The 17,698-nt window shown below is 43.2% G+C and overlaps 1 protein-coding gene across 1 annotated transcript; it reads right to left on the bottom strand.

Moving 5' to 3' along the window:
- Nucleotides 1-209: 209 nt before the first annotated feature.
- ZNF212 (zinc finger protein 212) lies at nt 210-14,122 on the bottom strand. The gene is made up of 5 exons (XM_026479120.4): nt 13,946-14,122; nt 5,141-5,530; nt 4,644-4,770; nt 3,048-3,137; nt 210-2,285 (listed from the first exon to the last, which is right to left on the bottom strand). The coding sequence occupies exons 1-5, from the start codon at nt 13,967-13,969 to the stop codon at nt 1,423-1,425; spliced, it is 1,494 nt and encodes a 497-aa protein (XP_026334905.1). The 5' UTR covers nt 13,970-14,122; the 3' UTR covers nt 210-1,422.
- Between the last annotated feature and the right edge of the window lie 3,576 nt (nt 14,123-17,698).

Raw genomic sequence — 17,698 nt, 5'->3', positions numbered from 1 at the left:
CCAACAACCAACACCCAGACTGTCTGCAGCCCTCGACCACCACACACAGGGTCCCAAGAATACTCTCATACATGCCCTCTGCTCATCTGTCCTAAATTTAAGTAAAAATGCAGGTCAGACTGGGACTTCAGGCCTCTGTCACTGCTCCACGTCTGCCACCTCCTCCACCTTGGTATTCTTGACAAAGGGAGAAAAATATCCAACATGAGTTTTGTTTTTATTTTTGCTAGTACCAAGTTTTATTCTAGGCAACTGTAAATCATCAAAGGGGACATTCACATCGGACCCAGAAGCCCACTCCCATCTCCCCAAACAACAGTGGGGCAGGCATTCAACACTCCTGAGAAACAAGCATTTTTGTGCTTTTTCTCCATCACCTCTGGAACAGTCAATCCCAGAACTAATTTGGAAAATGTGTAATCTACACAATCTCAAGAAACAACTGGTGTATTAAGAACGAACTCCAATACCCACTGGAACAAGTCAGACAACCGAAGTAACGCAGCAGTCTTCTACCCTGGGCGGCAGCAGAACCCAGCGAGGACCACGTCGGAAGGGGAAGAGGATGATGGTGAGAAACCTGGATTCCCGAGCAGCAGCAGCACGTTCTTGGCTCTGTCACAGGACTCTTCATTCTCAGCAGGGGTTTTGGGGTCTTCCCTACCACTCTCCTCCTCTTGCTCCTCTGGTTTCAGTTAGCCCCATATGAACAAGGACCACCACAAGGAGCTCAGCACTCTGCCCCCGATATCTGACCTAACTAAGCGTGGATGGGCTAAAAGAGCCCCATAAACAAATCCCTCGTAGAGGGTAGGCCCAGTCCCCATGTTAGGAACAACTTCTACAATGCTGGAAATTAAAAAAAACAAGTGTCAGACTGTATTTTTTTAAATCAACTAAAATCTAATTCCAAAAAAGTTTCCTCAGAACAGGGTAAGCAGTCATTTAAATTATTTCTTCTACTTATTTTTAACAAAGAGACTACAAAAGAAGAGGAAAGAGAGGGTTATGCGTCCCAGAGCTCTTCCACATACCTGCTTGCTCCACTGACCTGACCCAACCTCACGGGGAGACCTGAAATGCTGGGACAGGACCTGGAACCAGCCACCAGTCCCTGCAGGGTCAGAGAGCCAACCCCAGCCCACGAATATCAGCCCCGATGGGAAAACTGAAGACCTGAAGGTGCCAGAGACAACAAGCTCCACAGCAGGGTAGAGACAGCAGAGAGAGGAGTGGCCCCGGACTCCTCCGCTTCCACAGTTCAAAGGACAGCCTCTGGGCTGGGCCTGGTCTTAGCCAAGGGAAGGCAAATCAAAGTGACTCTCCTCAGGAAGCAGTCAGTCCCTGACTGCACAGTGTCTCTTCGGGGGGACCAATGCCAGCCCCTTCTGCCCCCCCCGGACGGATAAGGGGCTGGCACTCTTAAAGCAGGCCATTGGGCCTCCCGGGCTCCAGGGCCAGCCCGCCCCGCTCCCGCTGGTGGATCTTCTGGTGCTGCAGAAGGTGCTGCTTCTGGACAAAGCTCTTCTCACACTCGGAGCAGCTGTAGGGCCGTTCGCCCGTGTGGATGCGCTGGTGCCGCACCAGATCAGACGGATGGCTGAAGCTCTTGCCACAGTAACCGCAGATGAGGGAACTCCGGCTTTTCCTCCAAGGGATGTGGCCAGGCAGGGCAACCAGGCTGTTGGGCGAGAACCTCTCCTGGACACAGTGGCCAGCACTGGGCCCCTCCTGCAAGTGGCAGCGCTGGTGGGTCACCAGGCTCACCCTGCAGCTGAAGCTCCTCATGCACACATCACACTGATGCAGCTTTGCCCTCTTGGACTGGGGCTTAAGTTGCGGCCTGGGTCTAAGGCTCTCCTCTGGCTCCGACGATGTGTAAGTCCCCCACCCTGAGTGGGTCTGCAGATGTGTAGCTAGCTGCTGTTTATAGTGGAAGCTGATCTCACACTCGGAACATTCATAGGGGCCAGAAGCGTCCCTTTTCAGCTTTAGACCCTGCCCGCACTCCTGACCCAGATGCACCTGCCTACTAGGTTTCTGCTTTGGCAGGCAGCTCAGAGTTCTGCCACTGCTAGGGTCTCTACTGCCCTCAATGGGATCCTCCAGGTGAGTGTCCCCGGGGCCTGAATCCAAGAGGACAGAACCACCCTGACCATCCCAGAGTTCAGCATGTTCTGGGCTCAGGAAAGCCTGCTCTTCAGCAATGCCAGAGAACTCTCCAGGAAGATCCGCAGAGCCTTCCTGAGCATACTGTATCTCCTGCTTGATCATAACCCCTTCTGCTGCCGAGAGAAAGACCAACAAAAAAGATCACATTCTGGCACTGTCGGTTTCTTCAGAGCTAAACAAACACCTGTGAATTTCAGAAGAGCTCAAATCAAAGCACCCCAGGATAAGGGCAGTAGGCAATTTGGAGAAGGACACTGGGTTCTAAGACCTGAAAAACTAAACCCATTTTCAGGTAGAGAAATCTGAACAGATTATTTTTCTAGAACGATGTTATAAATGATAGTTCTCTAAGGCTGTCCATAAATGTGTATTCAATTCCTGTAAAAAATGGCAAAATATACTATAACTATACTAATTTAAGAGTTTAAAAATAATAAATGTGAACGATTAAAAAACAAAAAACACCAACCACCCTTAAACCTAATGCTTAAATATTCATGTATCCAGCCCCAGTCTTCCTGCACATTCCCCCCAAATACCTGGCTTATAAATGCTCTGCCTGCCTCTCACCCAGACAGCTTCACTCCTAAGATCTGACCAACCTCAATCTCCAGCAGGTTTTCACTAGAGCTACTCTATTCTGTACAGTAGCGTAGACATGAAGTAGGATATGGTCACAACACTTAAGGACTCCCTGGTGGTAATAAATGAAGATGTATATATGTAGGTGAACTTACAAAAACCATAAAGAAATCTAAAATAAATAATACCAGATAAGGTTGCTGATAATCAGTGTTTGGCAGTTTAGCAGTGGGGAAGCTCATTATAGGCTGCAGGGAGTGGAGAGAGGGATGGAATATTCTGGATCCACTCACCTGGGTGGACATCACCAGGACCTTCCTCCTCCAAGTCACCCAGCATCCCTGCACCCAATTCCGCTTCTCCTTCTGGCTGGCCAAGGACCTCTGGGTTGGAATAGGCACAGTGTGAGCCCAGGAGATAGTAAAAGCACACTGCGCACTGGTCAGTTGCCAATGAGCAAGGTGACCAATGTCATGGGGTTCATATTAAAAGTTCAAAAGATTAAAAGACTACTGTTCTTCCCACTTTCCCGCCAGTGGCAGCTTGGGACAACTGGGAAATGAGAGCCAATTCAAAACATCTCCTCAGTCAGCGGCTGCCTCCGACGCTCCTTCATTAGTCACCGTGGCTCCGGCAGTCAGGCTCCCCAGCCCACTCCCTTTTCCGCACCACCCCGCCCTCACTCGTACATGGTCTCAAGTGCCGCTTCCTTTCAGCGTATCTCATTTCACCCACGTTGACACACTGTGAGGTGAGGGGGCACCATTATCCCCAGCTGGGACAGACTAAGAAAAAGCCACTAGCAGAGCACAGAACTCGGCCCACGTCACAGACTCCCCTCTGCTATTTCCTTCTCTGCTCCAGTCACACTGGCCTTTTTGACACTCCTCCATGGACCTCAGTGTTAAAAGATTTTGTCAGAGGTCCCTGGGTAGCTCAGTCGGTTGAGTGCCCGACACCTGGTTCTGGCTCAGGTCATGGTCTCAGGGTTGTAGGGTTGAGCCCCACGACAGGCTCCATGCAGTCTGTCTGTCCCTCTCCCTCTGTTCCTCCCCATGCTCAATCTCTCTCTCCAATAAAAGAATAAAATATTAAAAAAAAAAATTCTGTCTACCAAAATCTAACAGCTAATATTTTATATATAAAGATGTACATCTATTAAGCAGCACTTCTAATTAACACAAAATAGACACTGAGCTCACAGGGACTGAATGTAATTCCAGCCAAGGCCAAGAAAAATTTTTTGGTTAACTTGTGCTGCCTGCCTCATCTCAGGTAACAAAGGATTTCCTGTCAAACAGTTTTAAGTATTAAAAACAGTATGAGGAACCCTGGTCACATTACACTACAATACACATTACACTATAATGATGACATCTTTTCTACTAGTAAATATTATCAAGAACTATGTGACCACAGAAAAGTAATAATATACAACACCAAGACCTTTCCAAAAGTCTTCATGAATTGAGGACCTAAAGACTCCCATTTCTTTTTTCTTATTTTTCAAATTTTTATTTAAATTCTAGTTAGTTAACATATAGTGTAATATTTTTTCAGAATTTAGTGATTCATCACTTACATATAACTAACCCGTGCTCAACGCAAGTGCCCTCCTTAACGCCCATCACACATCTAGCCCATCCCCCTGCCCACCTCCCTCCATCAATCCTGTGTTCTCTATCGTTAAGAATCTCTTACGTTTTGTTTCCCTCTCTCTTCCTCTCTCTCCTTTTTTTTTTTTGGAGACTCCCATTTCTCAACCCAGCCGAGACCAACAGAGGACCCAAAGCCAACTAGAATCACAGGTGTAGTCTGAGTCACAAGCTACTCGGCCAGGGATGTAAAGATGTCTGAAAGAGAATTCTCCAGAGAAAAGTGTTACTTACTCAGAGAGACCAAAGTCTCATAGTTGCTCTTCATCACATTTCTATAGAGCTCCTTCTGCCAGTCCTCCAGATTTTCCCATTCCTGCTCTGAGAAACAGACTCCATCATTTTCAAGTGACCTGGACACCTGAAATCACAAATGTCGTACAATGAGTGTCTCCCGTCATAGTCATGAAAGAAAAGCCAGCAACTCAGAATCTTAAATAATAAAGGGGAGGGCTCCCCATTTAGGGTCTTTTGTTTGTTTGTTTTAAAGAGGTTGCTCACAGGTGACATTTTCTTTTAAGATTTTTATTTATTTATTTGAGAGAGAGTGAGCAAGAGAGAACACAAGCAGGGTGAAGGGCAGAGGGAGAAGCAGACTCCCTGCTGAGAAGGGAGCCCAAACTAGGACTCGATGCCAAGACTCCGGGATCATGACCCAAGCTGAAGGCAGACGCTTAACTGACTGAGCCACCAGGCGCCCTAGGCTAACCTTCAATTCCCAAGGGGACTACCTTAGGGACCTCTCCACTGCTACCCGGGGGCAGCCGCAGGACCCAGAAGTTGCTGTTTCTCAGCAGGTTCTCCATGTTCTCCAGCCGCCTCTGGAGCAGCCCGTACTCCTGCAGCAGGGTCCCCAGCATGGCCCACTTGCCCTCCAGCTGGTTCCCGAACTCCACGGCCGTCTTCTCGCAGTCAGCCAGCTTCTTCTCGGCCGTCCCCGTCCGCCCCTCCAGGCTCTGCAGCCGGGCGGCCTGGGACTCCATCTTCTTCTCCACGGCTTGAATGGCAGCCACCACGGTCCACAGCGAGAGCTCTGTGGTCTGCAAGTAAGAGCTTTTCTCTGTCGCTTGTGGGGGCGGTGTGGAAGAAGTCAAAGGTGTGGAGCGGCGTTTCCTCCTGTGCTGAATGAAGAATCACACACAGGGTCAGTCGGTGTCGCTTCCAAACATCAGGTAAAGAAAACTATGGGTCCAGTGGGTCCAAGAGTGCTTAGAATTACCTAGTTTCTACTTTTTTTTTAAAGCAGACTCTTTTATATTCTGATACTGCAAATTACACACACGTACAGTATGAAAAGAAAATACTAAAAAATAGAAAGAAAAAGTTATGTGAAATACCACCATTATGAAAAAAGCTATTAGAATTCTGGTGTATTTCTCTAAGCGTTTTTTAATCTTTTAACTTAGTAGGTTTTTCCACAAAGTTGAAATCATATTGTACATAATGTCTTATTACCTGCACTTCACACCTGGCATATTCTCCAAGACAAACAAAGACACAATTCCTCAGCAGGCCCTATAGGGCTCAACTCATTTACCTCTGCACCCAAGCAGCTAGTAGAGTGAATAACACCAACTAAATCCTTTATAAATGATTACGGACATGATTTGATGAAGCCTACTGATATTTTCCTTACACGGTTCATTTTTATGATCTGTCCCTGAGGAGGAAAATCACTACAGCTGAAGCTCAACATTACTAACGTCAACATGTGGGGAGTCTCCCCACAGCTCCCTTTGACCCCCATGTATCACTCACTGCATGTTCATTTCAGTCCTCAACCCCCAAAGCTTCTGGTTCTTTTATATGGCATACACTTTCTTCAAGGCTGCTTCTCTATCCACAAGGACACTGAGACCAAGACACTGAGAGGAAAGAGCTGTGAAAGAACTGCTGGGGCCAGGACTTAGTGTCTGGAGAAACGGGACAAAATGAACCCACATGGCACAGAAACGAACACGTAAGCTTGGCCATGACCTACTCCAGTGACTCAACTCAGTCAGTTCATTATTGAAACACGTGGATTTAAAGTTTAACTATCCCCCCAGGGGCGCCTGGGTGGCACAGCAGTTGGGCGTCTGCCTTCGGCTCAGGGCGTGATCCCGGCGTTATGGGATCGAGCCCCACATCAGGCTCTTCCGCTGTGAGCCTGCTTCTTCCTCTCCCACTCCCCCTGCTTGTGTTCCCTCTCTCGCTGGCTGTCTCTATCTCTGTCGAATAAATAAATAAAATCTTTTAAAAAAAAAATAAATAAATAAAGTTTAACTATCCCCCCAAAAAGGATTTGAATAAAAGTTTAATGTAAAAGATAAATACAAATGAAACAAAACAGAACATCAGATTGTTGGACAAGCTCCTTTCATCCCATGTTCTGCTTTTCACTTTCAGTCGCTCATCTCTAGCTTTTTCAAGCCTCATTAGCCTTTCTGCGGCCCAGCATTTTGTTGCTTGCTTGGCACAGGAAGGTGGGTCAGGATCTAAGCACTAAGCGAAAGGCAGAAGAGAGGTGTTAAATCAAGCTGCTTCTTCTGTTTTAAACTATCTGTTGAGATGGAAACAATTCAAATGTCCATCGACTGGCGAATCAATAAACAAATCACGGTTCATCCATATGTTATGGGTTGAATTTTATTTCCCCAAAAAGGTATGTTGAAGTCCCAACCCCCGGTACTTCAGAATGTGATCTGATCTGGAGAGAAGAATCTTTACAGAGGTAATCAAGTTAAATGAGGTCATCATATGGGCTCTAATCAAATATGATTTGGTGTCCTTATAAAATAGGGGAGAGATCTGGACAGACACAGAAGTGCACTTAGGGAAGACGATGTGAACACACACAGGGAGAAGACAACTATGTGACAATGGAGGCAAAGGTCAGAATTCTGACCAAGAATTCTGGTCAGATGCTTAACCATTTGAGCCACCCAGAAAATGCATGGGGCCACCAGAAGCTATGAGAGAAGTCTGGAACAGATTCTCTGTCGTGGCCCACAGAAGGCATCAAGTCTGCGGACACCTTGATTTCACACTTCCAGCCTCTAGAACTGTAAGACAGTACACTTCTGGTGTGTAAGCCCCTCAATCTGCAATACTTCGTTACAGCAGCCTTAGGGTGTACACCATACAATACTGTTACATTATTAATATATTAATAATTAATGTATCAAGCATACATTAGCAGTAAGAAGGGAACAAATTATTGATACACCTAACAACATGGATCTCAAAATCATTATGCTATGTTAAAGAAACCAGACACAAAATGCGACCTATTCTATTGCATTTACATGACATTCAGGAAAGACAAAACTGTAGGGACAGAAAACAGATCAGTAGGGGCACCCAGGTGGCTCAGATGGTTAAGCGTCTGTCTTCAGCTCAGGTCATTATCCCAGCGTCCTGGGATCGAGCCCCATGTCGGGCTCCCAACTTGGCTGGGAGTCTTCTTCTGCCTCTCCCCATTTGTGCTCTGTCTCTCTCTCTCAAACGAATAAATAAAATCTTAAAAAAAAAAAAAAAATCAGTGGTTGCCAGGGGCTGGGGGTGGGGGAAGGAGAGTGAATGCAAAAGAACACTTTCTGGGATGATGGAAATATTCTATATTTTGGTATTATGATGGTGGCTGCACATTTATCAAAGCTCACTCAACCATATGCCTGAAAAGTGAATTTTACTCTATGTAAATTATCTTAGTAAGCACGACTGAGAGTATCAAGATAGAAAAAAATGTTAGCTGCCATGAACGATGCCATAAACAAAGGGTAAAAACAAACAGGGAGAGGACATTTCTAAACAAAGTATAAAATGGAAAGAAAAAAAATAATACCAAATAAAACTGCAAACTCTCAGTAATTATGAGAGCAGAAATGCAGGTGGTCAAGAAGCACTTAGGAGTGCAAATACAACCAAGGGAAACCACTTTTCACCCACCAGGCTGACACACTTGAAAAACAGGGATACGAAACTACATTCAGAGGTGACTAGGATATAAAACTGGCACTTTCATTAACATTCCTGGAAGGAATGAAAAATACTACAAACTTTATGGAGGGAAATCTCATAAAAGTCACTAAAAACCCTTTCACCTAGCAATCCCACTTCCGGGACTCTATCTTATAAAAAACAAATGGTATTACTTACTAACACCCATACACAGATGATTACTGATAATATTCTTTAAAAATTCAAAGTTTGGAAATAATCTCGGGGTCTATTCATAAAGGAATAGTTAAATAAATTATGGCACAACCAAAAATGACACTATAGTACCTTTAAAAATAATGAGTTAGACCTGTATGTATGGTTTGGAAGAGTTCTCATCATATCATGCTGATTAAAAATCTAACTTTTAGGGAAATATATTTACTATGATCCCATTTTCCTAAAGAAGAGAAAATACATGAGTGCATGTTTGTTTCAGCCCACAAAAAGGTCTAGAAAGATATTCACCAAACTAAACTGTTAACATGACTTACCTCAGGGAGATGAGAAAGAGATATTTTAATCTTTCCTTGTAAACTATTGCTTGTTTGACTTCTTCAATAAACATGTATTTTTTTTACATAAAGTCCATGTTTAAGAGTATTCCTGATGGCAATAAGAAATATAAAAAGTACACTTACACTGCCCATACTTCTGAATTTTCTGGGGCAGTCCTGCTCGGATATTCTATCATACTGTCAGATCAAGTATCATACAATGGGCCTGCCACTATGGTCTGAAACCTGTCACCATTAAGACACGGTCCCTGTTGCTAAGAAACCTTCAATCTGCTGGAGTGAAAAACTAAATAAATAACATTCTAAAGTGGTATCTAAGGTGGACTAGACAATATTTAAGGTCACTTCTGAGATACCATGATTTTTTAATATTGAATAGTTAAAAAAAAGAAAACTTACACAATACATAAGATGTACCAGGTAACGGCAACAAATCTTCATTAACTACCACTCAGTTATACAAATATCACCTCTGAAATCCTCTGTACAACTCCCTAAAGTAACTACTATCCTGAATTTGATTTTTCACTAGCAATCTTTTTCACATTTTCACCAAATGCTTTTTTTCCCCAGAACAATATGGGTTATTTTAGTTTTGCCTATCTTAGGACTTTATATAAATGGAATCCTTCTTCCACAACTCCTGAGAATATCCTGCTGCTGCAGATGGTTGTAATTAATTTCCACTTCTGCATAATATTCCGCTGTGACACTATCACAATTTACTTTTCCATTCCACTACTGATGTGTCCCCATCTTTGTAATTACAAATAGTGCTACAACGAACAGGACTGTACATGGCTCCTAGCAGACATGGGTAAGTTTCCTGAGGGTATAGTCCTAGGAAGGAATTGTAGGCTAACAGAATATATACACAACTTGAACTTCAGTAAATAATGCCAAATGTTTTCTAAAGTAGTTGTACAAATTTCACGCCTGTCAGAAGTACCTAAGTATTCCGGATGTTTCTCAACTATGTCAATACTTGCTACCGTCAGACTAAAATTTTGTCCCTCATGGAGGTCTGAAATATGTCATCGTGGTTTCCATCTACATTTTCCTTGATTACTAACAAGGGTAAGCATCTTTTAAGTATATATTGGCCATTCAAATTCCTTCAGTAAACTACCAGCTCAAGTCTTTTATCCGTTTATCTTTTGGGTTATGTGACTTCCTTTCTATCTCAGAATTTCTGACAATTCTGGATACTAATCTTTATCCATGCTATACGTGTTGCAAACATTTTCTCTTTATGCATCATCTTAAAAATTCACTTAATTATTTTTTTATTAAAAAATTAATGTAGGGGCGCCTGGGTGGCTCAGATGGTTAAGCATCTGCCTTTGGCTCAGGTCATGATCTCAGGGTCCTGGGACTTCTCCCTCTCCCTCTGCTGTTCCCCCTGCTTGTGCTCTCTCGCTGTCAAATAAATAAATAAAATCCTTAAAAAAATTATTGTAGTTGAGTTTCATCAGAATTCTTTTATGATTTGAACTTCTGGGTCAGGTGAAAAAAAATATCGATATCCCACAATACTGTCTTTTAAACACTTCATGGTTTTGTTTTCACATTTGAGTAACTCAACTAGAATTGGTATTTGTGTATGGTACAGGGCTAAATTTTCATATGGGAACTCAATAGATCTAATATTACATGGTGAAAAATCCATCAATTTACCCAAAGATTTGTAATGCTATCTCTGTAGTGAATCAAATTTTCATACATGGCAATCTGCATCTGGGATCTCTAGTCTTGCTCTGTAGGGTATTTTTCATATTGCCTTCCCAATATTACAGTTTTAACCACCATAGCTTTTTAAAAAATAATTATTGATATTTGGTAAAACAAGTCCTACCTCCTTGTTTTAGAGGATTATCTTGACTATACTGGATGTTGATATTCTTTATACACTTGAAAGGTCTCACGGGCACCTGGGTGGCTCTGCCTTTGGCTCAGGTCATGGTCCTGGGGTCCTGGGATGGAGGCCCACATCAGGTTCCCCCTGCTCTGCGGGGAGCCTGCTTCTCCCTCTCCCTCTGCCTGCCATTCCCCCTGCTTGTGCTTTCCGTCAAATAAATAAATAAAATCTAAAAAAAAAAAAACAGTCTCACAAAAATATCTTTAGAGATTTTGTCTGCATCCAATCCATAGATAAATGTATCCATACACAGTCTGCCACTCCTTTTTTAAGGTATCTTTAAATATCTTTCAATATTTTAACATATTCCCTAGGTACTTGTTCCAACCACTAATTACTACACAACAAACAATCCCAGTATTTAGAGGCTTAAGACAGCATCTACTTTGCTCATGAATCTGCAATTCAAGAAGGGTTTGTCAGGAACAGTTTGTCTCTACTCCACTCCGTGTCAAGTGGAACAGATCACTCACTGGCAGGCAGGCTCTGTGAAAACACCTGAAGAATCCCAAGCCACACAGAGAAAGCATGTGGAGATATTCTGTTCCACAGCCCAACCTAAGGTCCCAGCCTACAGTCAACTGCCAGAACACACTTTCATTTCTAATGGGGCTCCTTTGCTCTCTTCATTTTTTCTTCATTAATCTCTCTATACAGGCATACCTTGGAAACATTGCAAATTTGGTTCCAGAACACCACAATAAGGCAAGTATCATAATAAAGCATGTAAAATGAATTTTTTTTGTTTCCCAGTGCATATAAATTTACACTATACTGTAGTTTTATTAAGTGAACAATAGCATTATATCCAAAAAAATGTACATACCATAATTAAAAAATACTTTATTGGAAAAAAGAAAAAAAAAGGCTAACCATCATCTGAGTTTTTAGCAAACATAATTACTGGTCACAGAACACCATAGCAAATATAATAATAATGAAAAAGTTTAAAATATTGTGAGAATTACCAAATTGGGACACAAAGACACAAAATGAGCAAATGCTGTTGGACAAGGGCAGCTGAGAGACCTGACTCAGGGTTGCCAAAAACCTTCAATTTGTTAAAAAACAAAACACAGTATCTGCAAAGTGCAACAAAGCAAAGCTCAATAAATTGAGGTATGCCTATACACTGATATTATGTATTAACAGATACATGGATTAAAAAAATGTGTATCTGTGCTGTCTAAAAGCCACTAGAAACATATGGCTATTTAAATCTAACTTAATTAAAACTGAATTAAAAGTTCAGTTTCTCAGCCACACTACCTACATTCCAAGTGCTTAACAGCCATATATTTCTAGTGACTATATTGAACAGTGCAAAGCAGAATATCTCCATAATCTCAGAAACTTCTATTGGATGCACTACACCTTAATTTTTTTTCTGCTTGGTAGAAAGGAATTGTTACAGTCTTCTATGCTAGTTTTCCTGGTAGTTCTGTCAGTTTATTTTACATATTTTGAGGCTACATAATTACATGCAAAATATTAGAAATGTCATATCAAGCTGATAAATTGAGTCTTACCATTACAAAAGTAGTAGTGGCCTTCAATCTCTAGCAATATTAATACAGTTGAACCAATTTTCTTTTGATTATATTAGTCTGATATGTTTTCATACTGTTTTATTTATTTTTTTAAAGATTTTATCCATTTATTTGACAGAGAGAGAGACAGCCAGCAAGAGAGGGAACACAAGCAGGGGGAGTGGGAAAGGAAGAAGCAGGCCCATAGCGGAGGAGCCGGATGTGGGACTCCATCCCGGAATGCCAGGATCACGCCCTGAGCCGAAGGCAGACGCTTAATGACTGAACCACCCAGGTGCCCCTCATACTCTTTTATGTTCAACCATTTGTCTTTTAGTTGTATCTCTTACAAACCATATAGTGACAACTTCTTGCTTTTTAACTAGAACATTTAGTCCATTTACATTTATTGTAATTGTTGATCTATTTTTATTGATTTTTTGCCTTTTTTGTGCTTGTCTTTCTTGCCTTCTTTTAGGTTATTTTTTTTTTCTTATTCTATTTCCCCTTCTAACTTGTAAGCTTTACAGCCAATTTCTAGTCTTTTAGCAAGTATCCTAGATGTTACAGGAAGCATATTTGTAAGACCTTTGAACAAATGATTTCTGATCTCTTTCTAACTTTTACACCAATGCTGCCACGTATTTTAATTTGCCTTTGTTTTTAACTTCACAAAAGATTATTACTGTCTTATTCAGTCAGTATTTGTTCAGATTTACCCATTTCCATGAATCACCATACTTTTCTTACATTTTCAGACTTTACATTTGGGATAATTTTCCTTTTACCTCGTATATCCTTTACATTTTCCAGCTCCTAGATGACTCAGTCAGTTAAGCCACTGACTCCTGATGCTGGCTCAGGTCATGATCTCAGGGTCATGAGCTGGAGCCCCAATTCCAGGTCCCTGATAGGCATGGAGCCTGCTTAAGATTTTCTCTCTCCTCCTCTGCCCCACTCCCCCAACCCACACCCCTCCCCCAGCTCTCTCAAAAAAGAAAAGATTCTCTCTCCCTCTCCCCCTACCACCCCCCCGCAGGCTCTTAAAAAAAAAAAAAAAAGATTCTTGCTCCCTCTCCCCCACCGTTCGCGCTCTTAAAAAAAAAAAAAAATCTCTCTCCCTCTGCCCCTCCGCCCCCTGCTCGCGCTCTTTAAAAAAAAAAAAAAAAAAAAAATCTCCTTCACCGCCCCTCCCCCCGCCCCCGGCTCGCGCTCTCTCTCTCTCCCCTCTGAAGAAAAAAGAAAAATCTCTCCCTCTGCCCCTCCCCCAGCTCGTGCGCGCGCTCGCTCTCGCGCTCTCTCTCTCGCTCTATCTCTCAAAAAAACAAAAAACAAAATACAAATAAAACAAAAAACACAAAACAAGCCTCGGAGAAGTTTCTTGGCAACAGTGTGTGTCGCTGGGGCTCCCGCCCGACGAGGAAGGAGCCCAAGAGGGGGAAGGCAGAGCCCTGGGGTCGTGTGAGGAAAACGGTGTTGGCTAAGAGCAGCCCGGGGAGCCCCGGGACCCCTAGCCCCACAGGAGCCCCGCCCCGGCCAGGAGCTCCGCCATCCCGAATGCGCCCGCGATCCGGCCGGGAGCACCCTTACCCGAGCAGGCGCCGACTCCGCCATGGCTGCCAGTCGCCGCTCAACACCCGGGCCCCACCTGATACCCCTCGTGCTGCGTGCGGGTCCGGTGGGCGCCCCCTGCCCCTCCTCGAAGCCGCCACCAGCGCCGTGTTGATACAAGGTGCATTGTGGGAGTTCGGCCCTCCCGCGCCAAGAGCCGCTCCAGCGGCTCGTCCTCACCTCGAGGGATTACCAGCGCGCCCCCGTGCGGTAGGAGGACGAACAGCAGCTCGCGCTCGGGCTGGAGAGTGAAACCACGGAAGGGCTTCCTCCCTTCAAATCAAGTGTAGGTTGAGAATTTAAGGCAAACACGGGCCTTTGTGTGTCTTCTACGTGCCCAGCACCCGGCAAGGTGCTTTGAAGGATTCAAAAATGTATAAAAGTCAGACTTTGCTCTGACGGAAGAATATGTAATTTAGTTGAGGAAAAGAGATATGGTGCCAGATGGCATGTGGTTTTATTCTATTTGTTCGTCTGTTATTTGGCTTTATAGAAACTACAAATATGCTTTCCACATCAACAGTGTGGGGTCAAGGTGCCCAGGCCAACCCACTGTATCCTGTTAATTATGGTAATCACATGCCTTGGAAAATCCAAGAGAGCCCTGATTTCAAATGTTTAATTCAGTCCACATGTTACTGTTAAAGGAGGAGTTTGGAATTTTGATTTGGAAAGCATGGCTGCATTTCCATTTGATCACCCAATACAAAACACTACTGCAACCATACTTGACTAATTTGTACCACATGGTCTCTATAGAGACAGGCAATGAACTTCCACTTTGAATTATAGTCCTGAAGCGCTTCCCCTGAGAACTAAACTCTTAAAATCAACAGACTGGCTCTTTCTTGGCATGCAGGGCTCAGTTCAGACTTGACCTCCTCAGAGAGACATTCCCTGTCCATCCTGCCTACAGCCCAACACCCTTCTCTATCCCAACACTCAATCCTGATTCTCTGATGAAAAGTTTTCATAGCATTATCACTAACCGAAATAACTTCATTTTTTCATCACTTTACATGGTAATGATGTGTTCCTTTCACTAAAATGTCCCTCCACAGTATACACCATGTCTTGCACACAGAAGTGCTCAGAAATATCTTTGGATGATTGCAAGGTGAATCAGAGAATAAGTGTAGGTAAAGTCACCTCCAAGAGAAGGCATAATGCCCACGGCAACCAGATCAACAAGAGACTGACCAAATCATTAATACATCTAAAGAAACGATGCGTCAAGCTGAGGAAACCAGTCAGCAATTGAGATATGTCTAGGGTTTGACCTACTTTCTCAGACCAACAAAAACTTACTGTCAGACAGAAAAAAATGTATGTCTGTGGAGACAGACATACCAGGACATAGGAGACTGGGTACTGGGGTCGTTCAGCGGTTCAGTTCTAGAACCCTCTATTCTGTTTCTGTGTTCACCAGTCTGATGATGCAGGTTCCCATGTAGCTACTGGGAGACAACATGCAGGTCAGGCTGATACAAATGTCCAGTCCGCCCCTGGAAATGATTAAACTGATGGGCTGGCTTATCCATCGGTTCCTTGATTCGGCACCCCTGACTCTGAGCCTGGTACAGTGGGAAAATATTTAGATCAAATTTCCAGTGTGCAAAGGAGACAGCACCAGGCACTGGTCTGAATCTCATGGGCTTGCAGAGATGGTGTGCATGATGCTTTAGAAAGTGGAGCCAAGGATGGAGCCAAGGATGGATGAAATAGGTGAAGAGGATTAAGAGCACACTTATCTTGATGAGCACTGAATAATACAAGGAATTGTTAAAGCACTAAAAAAAAAAAAAAAAATAGAAACCATTTTTTCAAATTATAAATGTTTTAAAATTGGGGGCAAAATAATAGTGTCTATATTGATATTAAGAGAGAAAGAAAGAAAGAAAGAAAGGGAAGAAAAAGAAAGAAAAAGAGAAAGAAAGAGAAAGCGAGACCATTGATCTCTCCCGCTTGCTAGATGTGGGCAAGTCATCAACTTCTTGGCACCTCCATTTCCTCGTTATTAATGGGCAGTAATAATAGCCCATACTTCACAGAGTTGTTGGGCAGATTAAATGAGTTAGTTCAAGCGCTTAGAACAGTGCCTATCAGGTGAAGAGTTCAAAAAGTGTTCCTGATCACTGTTACTCTTTGTGTTCCGTCTCCTTCCCTCACTAAGTGGCGTGACCTATGCTCACTCTGCTACAATGTCTTCCCAACCCAGAATATGAACATCACATTCTTGAGTTGTTGATGGGATTAAAAGAAATCACATGTGGAAGTAAAGTGCTCGTGTCTGCTGAGTGCCTGGCGCATGGCAAGCCCTCAGTGACCAGCGATTTCTCAATTTGGTATGTTTTTGCTGTGGCAAGGTCCAAGCCTTGAGCTGCGATGAATTTACCAACATAAATGTTACCTTGTCCTGTGTCTTAGAAGCTTCCCATTTGTCCTTTCCCAATGACACTCAGATCTTGACACAGGCCTTTAAATAAACTTTTCGATAAGGCTCATAATTATTCCCATGGGTGGCAGTGGTATTAAAGCAATCGAGAAAATGTACTTAGTACCTGTAACCTGTCATCTGTCTGTAAAATACGAATGTAACATGCAGAGCTGAAACTGACCTTAGACATTATCTCACCCACATCCTCGTTTCTAGTGACAGAAAAAAGTACCCTTTGAATCACATATAATACAAATTAAGTTTTAAATAATGCTTTAAAAATATTTTCCTTGTCCTTTAAATGTTCTATTGTGCATACGATTTATAACATACATATGAACATATATACATACATATATGTATGCCCATTTTTTTACTGGAGAAAGTTTATAGACCATGGCTTTATTCCACTTAGTCGAGACCCTTTCTATTCTGTTCCCCTTATTATCCTGAAAGTCTCTAGATGGCAGAGATCAGGTCTTTTGTGTTCCTTCTCTCACATAAATAACCTCCTGGGGGGCGTGCCCAGCAGGCCTCAGCTCAGTGAGACTCCTAGAATGAACACATCTTGGTTCAAGCTGCACACCTCCTCCACCCCCCGTATATGTAAGTGTGTATGGACACAGCAGTTAACACACACACACACAGTGTGTCCACAGGCAAGTGGACATCTGTTAGATTTGTCAACCTAGCACTTTTCCCTTCTTCTGGGCATACATGCACCTCCCTCTCTTTGGAGACAGCTCCTCCCTAGGCTCCAGCCATGTGCTTAGAATGGGTATTGCCATCTTGTTCCATGACAATGCCAGCCTGGGCACAGTGACTGTTGAAGGGTGGGCATGACTCAAGCCAGTCCAATCATAGCATCCCAGCCTCCTGGCCACAGTTATTGAGCCAGGGGTGGGCATATGACTTAAGCTGGACCAATCAGAGCTCTTCCCTGGGATATTTCTAACTAGAGCTGAGGGGACAGGTTAATTTCCTCTGTGGTGAATCTATAAATATATGAGTCAGGAACAGTCTTGTCCCCGTTCTTTGGAGTAAGGTGGTTTGAAAGAATGATCCCATCATACAGAAAGGAGCAGAGATGAGAGATGCATTTCTGTCTCTGTCCAAGATTGGTTGTTTTATTGTTTTTTTGAATCTGTGAAGGATTCCAGGTTCCTTCCAGAAACTTCCCCCTTTCTCCATAGTTGACTAGTCAGCTTCAGGTGGAGGAACTGGGTGACTAGGTGACAAGGTGCTTGTTTTTTTGGTTTTGTTTTGTTTTTTCTGCATATCCTTTTATCCATTTT

The sequence above is a fragment of the Ursus arctos genome, unplaced genomic scaffold (assembly GCF_023065955.2).
Source record: "Ursus arctos isolate Adak ecotype North America unplaced genomic scaffold, UrsArc2.0 scaffold_3, whole genome shotgun sequence".
Classification (NCBI taxonomy): Eukaryota; Metazoa; Chordata; class Mammalia; order Carnivora; family Ursidae; genus Ursus; species Ursus arctos.
Note: the sequence above shows the minus strand (reverse complement) of the source record. Positions and strands in the feature narration are given on the sequence as shown.

What these genes read in the sequence shown, in the direction of transcription:
- ZNF212 (XM_026479120.4), bottom strand. Translation starts at nt 13,969, where the DNA reads ATGGCGGAGTCGGCGCCTGCTCGG. An exon ending in GCAGTGGAGAGGTCCCTAAG is followed by an intron (nt 4,771 to 5,140) that starts GTAGTCCCCTTG and finishes TTGTGATTTCAG; the next exon opens with GTGTCCAGGTCACTTGAAAA. An exon ending in TCCTGGTGATGTCCACCCAG is followed by an intron (nt 2,286 to 3,047) that starts GTGAGTGGATCC and finishes TTCTCTCGGCAG; the next exon opens with CAGAAGGGGTTATGATCAAG.